The sequence below is a fragment of the Camelus ferus genome, chromosome 4 (assembly GCF_009834535.1).
Source record: "Camelus ferus isolate YT-003-E chromosome 4, BCGSAC_Cfer_1.0, whole genome shotgun sequence".
Taxonomy (NCBI): Eukaryota; Metazoa; Chordata; class Mammalia; order Artiodactyla; family Camelidae; genus Camelus; species Camelus ferus.
Window position 1 is genome coordinate 9,992,118 of NC_045699.1, and position 15,211 is coordinate 10,007,328.

At 44.9% G+C, this 15,211-nt stretch overlaps 1 protein-coding gene across 1 annotated transcript in view; it reads right to left on the minus strand.

Moving 5' to 3' along the window:
• Positions 1–9,979, minus strand: part of DNAI1 (dynein axonemal intermediate chain 1) — a 35,979-nt gene extending 26,000 nt beyond the window's left edge. Inside the window, 8 exon segments of the mRNA XM_032477541.1 lie at positions 106–190; positions 3,006–3,140; positions 4,419–4,478; positions 5,471–5,590; positions 5,838–5,947; positions 6,232–6,358; positions 9,596–9,676; positions 9,858–9,979. Coding sequence (XP_032333432.1) covers positions 106–190; positions 3,006–3,140; positions 4,419–4,478; positions 5,471–5,590; positions 5,838–5,924 — 487 coding nt within the window. The 5' untranslated portion in view covers positions 5,925–5,947; positions 6,232–6,358; positions 9,596–9,676; positions 9,858–9,979.
• Between the last annotated feature and the right edge of the window lie 5,232 nt (positions 9,980–15,211).

The following is a 15,211-nucleotide window of genomic DNA, read 5'->3' on the forward strand; positions in this document are numbered from 1 at the left end:
CCCCTTGCACCTGTAGGACCTAGCATGGGACACTCAAATACTCACCTTATGCAAGGGATTTTTAACACAGGCAATAATAGTAGCTGCCTGCACTTTAAACCTTACCTTGAGCAACATCATCATATGTGTTCTGGTTGACCATCCGCTCCACGATTTTAGCTGCTTGGGTCACTTTGGTGATGTCATCACTCTGTGGAGACACAGAGGCCACAGGTCTTCATAAGCCAGCATCTGGAAAGGTCGTGCCTTGAGCCATAGCCTGACTTGCAGTTGGCTCAGCAATGCCTCTCTGACACCGCCCGCCCCAGACAGCTCTGTAAAGGTATCTCTTCATGCCTCAAGGCCTAGTTCTCGCCATCACCCTCTTCCGGGAATGCCCAGCTCACAAGTGGCACAAGGAGTCTGCACTGCTACACTTGGCCCCTGGATCTTTTTCTTGCTCTTTCATCCTGAGCTTATTCTGGAGAAGGCGCATCCCTGGGCACAAGACAGGACATTGCAGGGCACCCAGGAAGGGTTTGGGAGGGGACAGCAGACAGGGCAGGTAGGAGGCTTCTTTGATGCAGACAGAGGTTTCACTAGCCTGCACGACAACAAGGATTCCCATTAAAGGTCCTGTCAGAGACCTTATGGGCCAACTCCTTCAGTCAGGAGTTGAGGAGGACACACGCCCAGAGAGGAGAAAGAGACATGCTTTTACACCAGGAGTACAAGTCAGAATTGACTCCTAACCCAGGGCCCTGCTCACAGCCGAGACTAAAGAGAAAGCAGGAAGTTTCATGTCAGGGGGAAATGACTCATTTTGAACTGAAAAACAAGATCATCATTATGTGAAATTCCATAAATCCACAATGTAAACCATTTAACAGGTTAATAGAGGAGCAAGAATTTGGGGCTGGCAAGAAGGGCCCAAAGAGTTTAGGGCAGGTGGCAGGAATGAGCCAGTAGAGTGGGCAGCCCTCCAGATGGGCTCGAGGCCAGGCCCCTGGCTCTCGAGGATGAGATTTCCCAGGAGTGACAGTGTCAGGCAGTGGTTAAGACCACCCAGACCTGCATTCCCATCCCATCCCACAAATTAGGAGCCAAGTAGCATGTTTAGGTAAGTTACATCTCTGTATTTTAGAGTATTCAGGATGCAGTGGGATGGATAAAGCTACCTGCATCATTGGGTCATTGTAGGATTAAATGTAATAACGACCATGGTATCAGTAACCCAGTGCCTGGTAGTGGTGGTGGTGGTGGTGGTGGTGTCAGAGGAAACATGCAGACCTGTGTAGTGGGGGTTTACAAAATCACATATGGGGAATCACCCTTTGAGACTCTATTGTCAGTTTTCAAACTGACTCCAAGTTTATCTCAGAAAACTGACCAAGGACATTCATTGGTGTATTATAATCAGAATCCTCAGAGTTCACCTGGTCCCAGCTGCTCCCCCTGGTTAGAATTCCCTAACCCAAAGCAGAAATCCTTTCCTCTTGTCAGCTTCCTGGCAAATGATTCTCCCCATGGCAAGCAGCAACTTCTGTGGTCAGACAGCCTGTTAGCTGAAACCTACTTCCCTGGGTCTTATACCCATGGTCCTAAATCTGTCCTCCAGCCACAGAGATTTGTGTGTCTGATGATGGCTCCTGTGATGTAGGAGGATAGTACCCAGCACTCCTTCAGGTGAAACCTTCAAGCTCCATCAGCCATGGCACATTAACAGCCACTACCTATCAACCAGTATCAAGCATGTACTATCTTAAGAGCTGTGCATACATTATCTTGGGTTCTCACAACAATCTTGCAATTCATTAGGTATCATTAAGATGTCTCTACAGACGACAAAACAGGTTTTAGAAAAATCCAGCTGGTCAGTGGGGTGTAAACTCAAATCTGTGGACTCTAGGGCCAACGCTCTCGGCGCCACACAGAGAGCCAGTCCCTCCCCAACCTGACCAACCTTTCCTGGTTGGGATACTCAGGGCTTCAGATGCACTCTGAGGAGAGACTCTGGTTCTGGATTGAACGAAACTGAATTGGGGTGGTTCCTATTAAGCCAAGGCCGAGAACCCTCAAACCTCCCCTAAAATGTGACTTTATCAGGGGAACGGAATTGAGTGGAAGTGGGAATACTTCGGACAAAGGAAGCAGAACTTCCTTTAACCAACCTGGCTTTTATTCTGAGGTGGAGAACCACTTCCCTGAGAGCTGTCTGGGAGCTCTCCGAGGTGCTGAACCCAGACCCTGGCTTCCTGTGGACCTTGTCCTTCTTCTCTCCCCATTGCAGGTCAAACTCAGCCTAATCTCCATACTGCAACTCTGGCTCCTGACCCAGCTCTCTCTCTGTTGAAGGGACAAATGTGGCCCCTCAGCATCTCTCTAGGGTGAACTTCCCTGCAGATTACCTATCACTATAATTTCCATGATGATCCCCAAACGTATGCTGGCTACAACCACAGTGAGCCCCCATCATGACCTCTATAATGACTCCTACATAGCTCCTCATGGCAAATCCAACCCAGGGTGGCCACACCCATTGACCTGGATTTTCTGGTACCTGTGGTCAGCTCTGACTTGGCTCCTGGATCTGAAGAATTCAGTGCAAGTAAACCCAAGGACTGAAGGTCAAAGAGAAAATCACCCTCCCAAACCCTATGAACCCTTGCCCAGGAAGGTGGTGCCTTATCCTCACATGACACCCTGCTCAAGGAAGACTCTCCAGCTCTTGCAGGGTGCACACTGGGCTTTTAACAACATTCATGTCTCCTGTTGTCCCCTAGCCCAACAATCCTGAATCCCTACCAGCCTCCAGACCTATATGAAATTGGGAAGGTGTGGAATGCCAGAGGCAGTTAAGCCCTCCTCACACCTTCCCTCAAGGAAACAACTATTCGTAAGTATCATTAGCACCCCCCTCTTAGTGTCTGTGAAGTCCTCCCAGATAGCCAGGCTTCCATCTACCCAGGAGCCAAGGGCCTGCTCAGTCATTCTCTGCGACAGAGCCATGGGATCCCTCACCAAACCTGGGACTCCATAGATGTCATCTTCCTTGTGGCCATCTTCCCCATTTTTTTAGCCACTGGGGTCTTTGTCTTCTCCTTCTCTTTGGTCTTTTCCTGCTTCTCAAGCTCTTCTACGTAGGCATCGTAGATCTCCCACTAGGCAAGGGCAAAATGAGAAGGATCACCTCAGTGCAGAGTCTTCACCCAGCCAGCTCCTCTTCAGCTTTTAGGGCTTGAGGAGTCGATCTTCAGCCCATCACATGCCTTCATAGCACCCTCTACTTGGCCCTCTGTAATTATGCTTTCAATGTCTGTCTTCCCTGCTAACCATCAGCTCTAGGACAGGAATGAAGGGGCTCTCAGAGCACCCCTGGGATGGGCTTTCCACCTTGCAGACCAGGAAGTTGGCCGTCAGCTGGAGATCAGTATTGTTCCAGCCTTCTACCTCCATCAGACAGAACAAGTGGGCAAAGGTCAGCTAGCTCACATTTTTCTTGGTGATTTATAAGACTATGAACTAGGAAGTTTAAAAAATAACCCCCCCCCATATAGATGAGATAAACATGTTGGCTCATACCGGCTGTCTAGAGCCCTGACCACACCCTGTCAGCATAAAAAGATAAACAAAAAGTAAGGGAACCACAGCTAACTGGATCTGACAACAAGAGAAGCCCAAGGATAGCAGCAGAGGAAGCAGCACAGATCTGGGGCTGGGCAAATGCCCCGGATCACACTAAGTGCTCCCCAGAGCTGAGCAGTCACTGCCACCTGGAGGCCAGATAGGCATATCTTACATTTAATAATTCACCCATGGGCCAGTTCTCCACACTGCACAGTACTTCAGTGTTCTCTCATTCAGAGCCCCCCAGTAGCCCTGAGAACCTACTTGTCATCCTCATTTGACAGAGAAAGAAACTGAGGTATTAAGAGTGACATGGTTTGCCTAGGATCCTACAGTGTGAGCAGCAGAGTTGGGGTCTGAGCTCAGATCACCTGGCATCATATCTGGCCCAAATCAGTATGGCTATCCAGTAAGACTTGAGGTAAAAGGAGGAGACTGCAGGAACACTGAGGGCTGCTGGAAGGGCAGGGTCAGGGCGCTAACACTTCAGAGTCAGCCATGAGGTGCCACGGGCTGCAGAAAGTCTATGGGGATGAATGTTCTCCCCTGGCCTTGGAGGAACTCCCAGAAGCCATACCTGTTTGCCCCTTGGACAGTCTTGCCCTGGGCTAATTCAGAGCTCACTGGGTTGGGACATACTGTCTCATGAGCCTGGTGTTCAGAGCCTGGACAAGGAGCAAGGAGATGGATGGATAAGGAGGGCAGACATCCAGAGGAATCTTTGACCCCAACAGTCACCATTGTTGCCAAGGGTGCTAGACAAGGATACAGGGGGAGGGAGTGATGGCTTGTAGACTGACCCAGGGTCTCACCTGATTGGCTGTGGCTGAAAAGTTTGTCCTGGGAGGAGGCTCCATCTGGCATTCTCGGTCCTAGAGAACAATGATGACAGGTGACCCACAGAAAGCCAACTCTTCACTTTACCCAATAGTATATTCACAGGTGAAGCATTTTGGTTGGAGCTGAGGGAAGGGTGGGACACAGCACTGGGGAAGTAAAGAAAGGCCCATGCAAAGGACAAAATGATACAGTGTAGGCTAAATTTTCCATCCAAGCCTCCTTCAGAAGAAGCCTAAGCTAGAAAGTAGGGGCAGTGAAGCCTGATTGTGCCAGTTTCAACCAAGAAGAATTCCAAGTGGGGAATGGACAGATCTGCAGGAAGTCAGACCTTGGCCAGCCTCCAGATGCTAGGCCAGAGGTCAACCTCTGGCAGGCCACTAGGCTAATATTCCTCACCTTGAGAAGGTTTCCTCCTAATCCTTAGGTCCCTGGCTCTGCCAGGGGAATGGACCCCCCCCCCGCCCTATTGTGTATCACCCAGATTACCGATATCAGCATAGGGACTACAGAGGTGATTAGGAGTCACCAGAAGCCCACCCTGTAGATGTCTGCCCTCCATTCACAGAGTGATTTCTGTAGAGCACTGCCTTACATATGAGTCTCTCAACTGAACCCCTGAGAGGTTCTTTCAGCCTGGTACTCAGGGTCCTCCATACTTATGAGCCAGGGAACTTTTCTAAACTCTACCAGCTAGTCTATCCCAGAGACCATCAATCGGTTCCTAGTCCTGCCTCCCCTCCCTTCCCCAGATGCTGAACTCCTCTTCAAGGCCTAGTTCAAGTTCCTCTTGAATGAGGCTTCTCAGTAGAGGGCTCCAGTCTCCTGTTACTCCCTCTGAATTCCTGCCGGGATGACTTACAGTGACCTGAACACATGCCCCAGCTCTCTGTGGATAGAGAAACTGCGGCGTCTGCCTTGTCACCCTGCCAGGCTGAGGGCTGCTGGGGCTGGGGTCAGGCCTGCTTCTCCCCGGCTTGCACAGGGCAGAGCTGCGACGTAAATGGGCTGGGTGGGGTCACTCTACCCGGAGACGGTTGTTGAAGGTCTGCGAGGCCCTCTCACTGAAGTTGAACTTGTTGGTGAGCTTTTGCTCCTTGGGCTGCTTGGGAGTCATTAGTTCTTCTTCAACCACTTTTTCAGCTGCCTGGAAAAAAAGACCAACAGGACCAGGACTCAGCTATGAGAGGAAGGTGGTGCTGCAGGATCGGGAGGGGGTAGAAGTCATGTCCTAGGAGAAGACAGAAGTGGGAGAGGGGGATGATGCCGGAGGTGTTGGCACCTGCAGCCTCCTAACTCCTCACCTTCAGCCCCCACCCGAGACGAGCCACCCCAGAAGCCTCCAGCCACAGCTGGCAGGAAGGGGTGGGTGGGAGAGCAAGATTATACTGAACCTCAGCTGCAGGCACATCTGTTTGACTCCCGGCTTCAGCTTCCTTGGGCTCTTCTTCTTCTTCAAGCATTTCTGTTTCTGACATCATCACCTTGGCGGACTCCTGAGAACCTTGGTCGGATATTGCCTCTGAGCCCAAAGTTCAGCCCACTCCCCCACCCCCTTGGCAGGGCAAGACCTTCTTGGTTTCTGCCTTTCACAACTCGCCTGCCCCAGGGTTCTCCTTGGCCTGAGCCTCACGGGTTAGCTCCCAGACCTATGCAGGACAGCCAGCTGTTAGACTTCACATAAGCAGAGGCTCTGCAAAGCTCTGGCTTAGCTGTCTACTCCCTAGAGTGACCAGAGGAAGGGGACCAGGCTCTGGGCTGCAGCCTCAGGCTGGCCCAGGGGCTTACCTGCCACTAACTTATCACGGTAGTGCTGCCGCCGTCCTTCATCTGAGTCTTTGGGGATCAGGTTCCCGACCTGGCTGAAGTGAACTGCCAGTTGGTCCACAAAGCCAATAGGCTTGTATGTGCCTTCCTAAGAAGAAAGGGGGCTGAGTCAGACCAGGGGTCCCCAAAAGGGCTAGAATCAGAATATAGTCTGCTTTCATTCAAAAGGCCTGAGATAGTCTGTTAACAGAATTATAACTCACTAAATCCTCAGTTAACCTGAAGGTTTCACTGCATTCCAGTTTAAAGAAGTGGAAGCAAATGAAATGAAGTTGTTAGTTTTTTGTTTTCCTCAAAGACGTTTCTTTTCTTTTTTAAAAAATTGTATTGAAGTATAGTTGATGTATAATATTACATAAGTTAGAGGTATACAATATAGTGATTCACAGTTTTAATTATTTATAATTATTATAAAATAGTGGCTATATTCCCTGTGTTGTACAATATACCCTTGTAGCTTATTTTATACAGAATAGTTAGGACCTCTTGATCCCTTACCCCATATTGCCCCTCCCCTCTCCCCACTGGTAACTACTAGTTTGTTCTCTGTATCTGTAAGTCTGCTTCTTTTCTGTTACGTTCACTAGTTTGTTGTATTTTTTAGATTCCACATATAAGTGATATCATATGCTTTTTGTCTTTCTCTAACTTATTTAACTTAGCATAATATCCTCCAAGTCCATCTATGTTGTTGCAAACAGCAAAATTACATTCTTTTTTGTGGCTACTAGTCCATTTGGTATATATATCACATCTTTATCCATCCATCTGATGATGGACACATAGGTTGCTCCCATATCTTTGCAATCGTACATAGTGCTGTGATGAACACAGAGGTGCATATATCTTTTTGAATTAGAGGAGGGTTTTTTCTGTTTTTTTTTTTTGTTTTTTTTTTTGGATATATACACAGGAGTAGAATTGCTGGGTCATATGGTAAGTTCTATTTTTAGGGTTTTTTTTTTAAGAAACTTCCATACTATTTTCCACAGTGACTGCACCAATTTACATCCTCACCAACAGTGTATAAGAGCCCCCTTTTCTCCACATCTTCACCAGCATCTGTTATTTGTGGTCTTTTTGATGCTAGCCATTCTGACAGGTGTGAGGTGGTATCTCAGTGTGGTTTGGATTTGCATCTCCCTGATGATTAGTGATGTTGAGCATCTTTTCATGTGCCTGTTGGCCATCTGTATGTTTTTTTGGAAAAATATCTATTCAAGTCTTCTGCTCATTCTTTGGGTTGTTTGGTTTTTTTGATGTTGAGTTGTATAAGCTGTTTATATATTTTGGATATTAACCCTTTATTGATCATATTATTTGCAAATATTTTCTCCCATTCAGTAAGTTGTCTTTTTGTTTTGTTGATGGTTTTCTTTGCTGTGCAAACACTGTTAAATTTAATTAGGTCCTATTTGTTTGTCTTTGCTTTTATTTCCTTTGCTTTAAGAGACAGATCCAAAGAAAATTGCTATGATTTATATCAAGAGTCTTCTGCCTATATTTTCCTCTAGGAGTTTAATGGTTTCTAGTCTTATATTTAGGTCTTTAATCCATTTTGAGTTTACTTTTGTATATGGTGTTAGAGAATGTTCTAATTTCATTATTTTACATGTAGCTGTCAAGGACATATTTTAAAATACATTCTCCCAACTCTGAGGAGCTCTAGATTTACCTATCACTGCCTCCTACGTCCATGCCAAGGGATCCTGTCTCACCTGTCTGACCACAGACCTCAGAGAGGTCACACACAGTTTTCAAATATGCCTGGCCTGGCCTGGCCTTTTCTCCACCGTATTTAGTGGATGCCAGGGCTGGATAGATCCTCCAGGATACCAAATGCTCAGTCCCCCTGTTCCATACAAGAGGATCACAGAAATCTAGAAAAGGTTTGGGTTTGGGACTTGTCAGGTCACACAGCAAATGAGAAGCAGGGCTAAGGTTAAAGCCTGGGTAACCTTGTTCATTCTTTCTTCAACAAACAATTTTTTTTTAATTGAAGTACAATCAGTTACAATGTGTCAATTCCTGGTGTACAACACAATGTCCCAGTCATGCATATATATACATATATTCATTTTCATATTATTTTTCATTAAAGGTTATTACAAGATATTGAAAATAGTTCCCTGTGCTATACAGAAGAAACTTGTCCTAAAATTGATTGTGGTGATAGCTGCATAATCTGTGAATATACTAAAAGCCACCGAATTGTACACTTTAAATGGGTGATTGTATGGTATGTAAACTATATCTCAATAAAAACTGTTTTTTAAAAAAGAGAAAGAAACTGTTAATAGTAGTTGTCTCCAAGGCAGAGGACATGGGAGGAAGGTTTAATTTTCACTGTATTTTCATTGTTCTTTTGAATCTTTTGAAATTAGTACCATGGGTTTCTAGATTTCTAATATATATTCAAAACTGTGTGAGTGTGTGTACACATACATAAATTTTTTTTAAAGAAGAAGTGTAATGTTGCTTTAGAGTCAGTCAAGCTAGTCTAAATTTTGTTTTAAATCCTGGCTGTGCGACTTTTGTAATTTGTTTTATCTAATTTATCCTCCATGTCTATAAAATGAAGATAAAAATAGTCCCTGTATCAAAGAAACCTGAGTATCAAATGAGATATCCTATGTAAGAGTTCTAATATAGGACCTGACACTGGCACAGAGTAAGCATGGAACAAATAGATCTTAAAAAAAGGAAATAAAAATTGTATGTATCACTTCGACTTTAGGGCTCACAGGGGCTGACCTTGCTACAGCTGAAAACAGTGTTTTCCTGCTTTCCCCCTTAAAGATGTGCCACATACATGTCTACCAAGTGAGAATGTGCCCAGACCACGTGTACCAGAGGAATGTCCTGATGGAGTCCATGGCCTGTGCGGCTGTGATGTCAGGAGACTCTGAGAACGGAACCTGCTTGGGCCTCTTCCCAGGCCAGCTCCTTGTCCAGAGGGGAGTTTGTACCCATGTGTCTGGCTGGAGGAACACCCAGCTTCTGAAGACCCAATAGCTGATGTTATTAGTGACAAACACGTTGTACATATTGGAGAAGTATTTTTCTAACCAAATGATTCCCTTCAGGATTCCTGAAAAGAGTGGCTCTGCAAGGCGCTTAAGGCAATGCAATCAGTAAGACTGCAAGGGAGATTCTTTAAAGAAATTTCGAAAATTTCTGTAAAACGCCAAGTAAAACCCCAGGGTTCTAGCCAAAGACCTCAGCTGAAAAGTGATCTCTCTAATAGCTGAGAGGTTTTTGCAACGTAGTGAGTCAACAAGCCAAGAAGTACATAGAGGCACCTGCCCCAGAGCTGATGACTTACTTTGAAGCTGTACCTGACAATGTTCTGGGGTGCATGTGGGTTGTTGGCTGTCAGAATCCGGGTGAACTCCTCCTTTAGCTCCTAAGGGAGAGAAATACCAAGAGGGTCAAACATGGAGGGCTCCCCCCCATCCAAGGAGCCCCCAGGGTGTCAGCAGACATCTCACACCTGTGAGATGAAGGATACATCTTTGTTCTGTGCAGAACACATCTCGGAAGCTGGAGGAGGTGGAAGGAGCAAGGGTAGGATGCTGCTTACTTACCGCATCAGTCAAATCCAGCTGGTCAGGGGGTTTAACTGTGGCTTTGGACTGGGCCCATTCATCTGTCCCTTCTCCTACATCAGTTCCTGAATCTTCATCCTGGACCAAAAGCACGTGTGAGAATCAAGAGTGCCTGATCTGCTTAGACAAGCAAGCAGTGCTGCAGGAAGCCCTTTAGTTCCCAAATCCTCCCAGAAGCCAAGCTCTGCCCTGCACATAGAACATGAAATGTACAACAGACCCCTCATGGAAGAGTCTAAAGGAACTGCTCAGGCCAGAGTTCTCATTGCCTGGAAAATCATGGCCACCTCAGCCCTGGGGGTTCAGGCTAAGCTGGAACATTGTGGCAGGCCTTTGGCCCCTGTAGTGGGACCAGAAGAACTGATTCCTCCTTACTGCTTCCCATGTAGTCTGGGAACTAACGGCCAGGACCAGCGGCAAAAGGCAAGGCTTTACGGGAAATGAAAGGACACTCAGCTGTTCTTTAAGTTACTTCAACTCTAATTCACATTTAACTTTCTAATTTGCCACCTTAAGGTTACTCTTACAGCAATACTCTCCATACCTGGTAACTTTGAGCCTCATAGTCCCATAAAACCCTTGAAGCAAAATAATCAAGGACTAGAAGATTTTCCCTTCCCTGAGAGACAGTTAAAGACCTTGCCAAAGTGGCCCATGGCACATTAAAAAATATTCACCCTCACTAGCAATTGAAGATATGCAAAATAAAACAATGCAGTTTTTCACTATAAAACTGGTGAAAACTAAACCAAACCGGTATTCAGTAGTGTGGGAAAATGGGCACCCATAAATCAGCATAACCTTTTTTTCTAAAGAGCAGTTTGGAAATATTTATCAGAAGCCTAGTAAGTGTTTATACTCTTTGATCCCAATTTCTATGTATAGGAATTTATAGTAAGAAATAACCAAGGATATGCCTAAACACTTAAATGCATGAATGTTTGTTGGAGGATTGGTCATAATAGTGAAAAAAAGGAAGTCTTTAAATGTCCAACAGTGGAACATTGTTGAACAAAATTATGGCATGGCCTTCAGAAACATATAGTAAACTATTATGCAGTAATTTTAAATGATGCTATGAAAGTATATTTATTGGCAATGGAAAGTATTCTAAATATATTATGTAAAAAGTAGATTATAAAATAACATACAGTTTGATTCCAGTTAAAGATGAGTATGTGTAATTTTCACATATGCATAGACATATCTAGGCGAATATAGCATCACATGTCAATTAAGAGGTTTCCTGGGGTGATAGGGTTAAAGGTGATTTTAATGTTCTTTTTGCTCATTTGAGTTTTCTAAAAATAAATATATATAGCTAATATTTCAACAGAAAAATTGCTATTAGCTCCTTGCTGAGAGACTGTGGTGGCCTCAGCACTTACTCTCTTTCTGGCTCCTCTGCCCACGTTGAGGCTCTGAAAAAAGAACAGAAACAGAAGGTAAGTCATCAGTGAATCTCCGTGGGAATATCAGAAACGGTATTACAGGGAAGTTTCTGTCCAGGGACCGAGAAGACAAGGGACATTGAGCTTTCCCAAGTCTCAAAAACAGTCCTCTCAGTGACAACATGTGCCCAGCCAAGGAGGTCCTGTATCTGAGGCAACCCCATTCCAGCATCAGTGGGGCTGACCTGTGAAGAGCAACCAGATAACTTAGCACCTGTCATTTCTTATTTGTAACTAGTTCAACAAACATTTTTTTAAATTTTATCTTTTATTGAAATGTTAATTCAATAAAGTTACAATGTTAGTTTCAGGACAGTCTCTTCAGCAAATGGTGTTGGGAAAACTGAACAGCTGCATGTAAATCAATAAAGTTAGAACACTCCCTCACACCATACACAAAAATAAACTCAAAATGGCTTAAAAACTTAGACATAAGACAAAACACTATAAACCTCTTAGTAGAAAACATAAGCAAAATATTATCTGACAAAAATCTCAGAAATGTTCTCCTAGGGCAGTCTACCCAGGCAATAGAAATAAAAGCAAAAATAAACAAATGGGACCTAATTAAACTTTTAAGCTTTTGCACAGCAAAGGAAACCATGAGCAAAACAAAAAGACAACCTATGGAATGGGAGAAAATATTTGCAAAAGATAAGACCCAGAAGGGCTTAATTTCCAGAATATATAACAGCTCATACAACTTAATAACAAAAAAACAAACAACCCAATCCAAAAATGGGCAGAAGACCACAAGCAATTCTCCAATGAAGACATACAAATGGCCAATAAGCACATGAAAAAAATGTTCAATATCAATATTAGAGAAATGCAAATCAAAACTACAATGAGATATCATTTCACACCAGTCAGAATGGCCATCATTAAAAAGTCCACAAATGATAAATGCTGGAGAGGGTGTGGAGGAAAGGGAACCCTCCTACATTGTTGGAGGGAATGTAGTTTGGTGCAGCCACTGTGGAAAACAGTATGGAGATTTCTCAAAAGACTAAAAATAGGCTTAACATATGATCCAGCAATCCCACTCCTGGGCATATAACCAGAGGGAACCATCATTCAAAAAGATACATGCATCCCAGTGTTCACAGCAGCATATTTATAATACCTAAGACATGGAAACAATCTAAATGTCCATTGACAGATGATTAGATAAAGAAGCTGTGGTATATTTATACAGCAGAATACTACTCAGCCATAAAAATAATAAAATAATGCCATTTGCAGCAACATAGGTGGAGCTGGAGACTGTTATTCTCAGTGAAGTAAGCCACTCATATGTGGAATCTTAAAAAAAAACACAGCATGTATAATGGCAAGAGCAGAACAATGACAGAGACAGTAAAATGTTCTACCAACAAGCCAAAACCCTGCAGTACTTACACAGAACAAATAGGTGTTACTGGTGATGGAGCAGAAGGGAGATCAGTGGAGGCTGGGGATGTGAAGGAGGGGCTCTTAGAAGAAGAAAGTCTAGAGCCCTTAAGGAGGGGTCAAGATAGCAGAGAAGCCAAAGGGCACATGTTGGTGGCAGCGTGGCACACTGGGCAGAGACCTCTGCCTCTGGCTCTCGCTCACCACCTGTGTGATCTTGGGGGAAGTCTGGGCCTCGGTTTCCCAAATGCAAAGCGAGGGAGTTAGACCGGCTAGGCTCTTACGGCTCTTCCGTGGCAAGGTCTTTGGGAGAGACTTTGATGGCGGAGGGGAGGAAAGGGATTCCAGGAAGAAAGAAGGGCATGTTTTGGCTTGGCCTGGGATTGTTGCCGGTAGGGCAGGCAGCAGGATTCAGATTTCTGCCAGGTTGCCAAGGTTTCCAGCGATGGGAACCCTTCTTTGAGGCTAAGCAGCATGAGCCAGAAAGTTGCTTTCCTTTGAAGAGCCTCTGATCCCTAAGGTAACGAGATGGAAGCGTCATAATGTCCAACAGCTTTCTGGCCCACAACAGAGAACTGGAGGGCTAACCCAAATCCAAACTGCCAGCCATAAATAGAAAACGAGATCCAGTTACCATTGCCCCCCGTAAATATGTCTGTAAAACATTTATCTGGCAATAAAAGAACTGACAAGGCAGTTTGAGTGTAATTGTTTTTGGCAGTTGGAAATATTTCAATTAACACACTATAAAAGCCACACTATAATAAATGCAAAACAGGCCAATGAAATCAGCTACAGCCCTGACTTCCCAACCATGGCAAAGGAGATTGAATGTCAGGCTGCCACTTTGGGCCCTTGGTCCTCCAGAAGGAGAAGCCTGAGACAGACAAGCCTGAATTCCTGGAAAGTTTTTGATGGTTCCTCCCAAAAGCCGTCAAACCACAGAAGCAGCAAGCCCAAACTCCCTCCTCTGGCCCTCAGAACTCTACCGTCTGGCCCCACGTCTCCATTCCAGCCTGCTTTCCCACCGCTCTGAGGTGCAGCCCAGCAAGACTACTCACATTTCCTAAGCTTGGCCCCTGCTTTTCCACCTCTACATCCTTGCTTTTACCATTCTTCCTGCCAAGAATGCCATCTTTCCCTTCTCCCTCCCTGTTCCCACTATCTCTGCCTAACCAGAAAAACCCCTACCCAGCTAGCCTTCACTAGCCCTTTATCTTATCCTGACCTTTCTCCTACCCTCCTCTACTCTTCATTGCCTCACTCTGAGCAAGGCTCTGCTTCACCTCCCATCATCACCATAAGCACTGGCTGTTGTGAGATGAAGGATGAAATGTATCTTTAAATAGACACTCTGTTGTCTCTGGGTTTTGGTCTGCAAAAGGGGACAGAATTATGAAAAGAAGCATAACACTGCAATGTACATCGGAGGCAGCTTGGAGATTCCAGCAAGGGAGGTCCACCATTCTAATACACTGACCAAAGAAGATGCTCTACTCTTGGACAGGGTCATTCTATTTCATCAAGGGATGAGTCTATGGAGGAGTGGTGCCAGAATAGGAACCCCGCCATGACAGTCAAAGTAACCCTGGTGATCAGTGGGATAACAGACATCCCAGGCTTCATAGTAGAGAATTTTTCTACCCTCATTGTTACAGGTTTTAGTGTGAGCATCCTGAGGGCAGGAACTGGTAAGAACTCAGCTGCCTAGAGGTCACTTCTCAGTTCTCTTACAGGGCCAGACATTGCTGGGGGTTCCCTTGTTCCTCCTTGAAACTTCTCCACTTCCATTTCCATGTCACCAGCCTCTCCAATAGTCCTTTCTCAACATCCTTGACCCCTCCAGGAATGTATGCTTGACTCTCTACACTTCTATTACTACACACTCCCATTGCGTGCTCTTACTCCCAACTCATAGATTCATCTTCCACCTTATGATGACGCTCAAATCTACTTCTGTAGCTTAGACTTTCTAGAACCTCATGTTCAAATTGCTGACAGAGTACTCAAACTCAGTATCTTAAAAACCAACCTCATTATGTTCTTTTCCCACACTCAACCACCCCCAAATTTCTATCTCCTCCAGTATTTCCTGTCTTACTCAAGTGCACCATCATTCAGGCACCCAGGTTGGAAACTGGGGGTCATCAAAGATATCCTTCCTCACCTTCTTACTAGCCTCATATTTCAAAGTCTAACAATTCCAACACTTTACTATCTTTCACAACCAGCCTCTCCATTTATACCCTCTTATACCCTTACTATCTCTTGCTAAACTATATTTGTTTTCCCCAACTCCAGTTTCTCTCCACTCTAATAATTCTTTATCTATCATCATTTTCAGCTATTGAGCACTTACTCTGGGCCACAAATTTACTAAGCAATTTATCTATATTATCTCATTTAATCCCCACAACCACCCTATGCGGAAGGAGCTATCGTTATTCCTATTTCACAGAGGCATAGCAAGATCAAGCAACTGACCCCAGA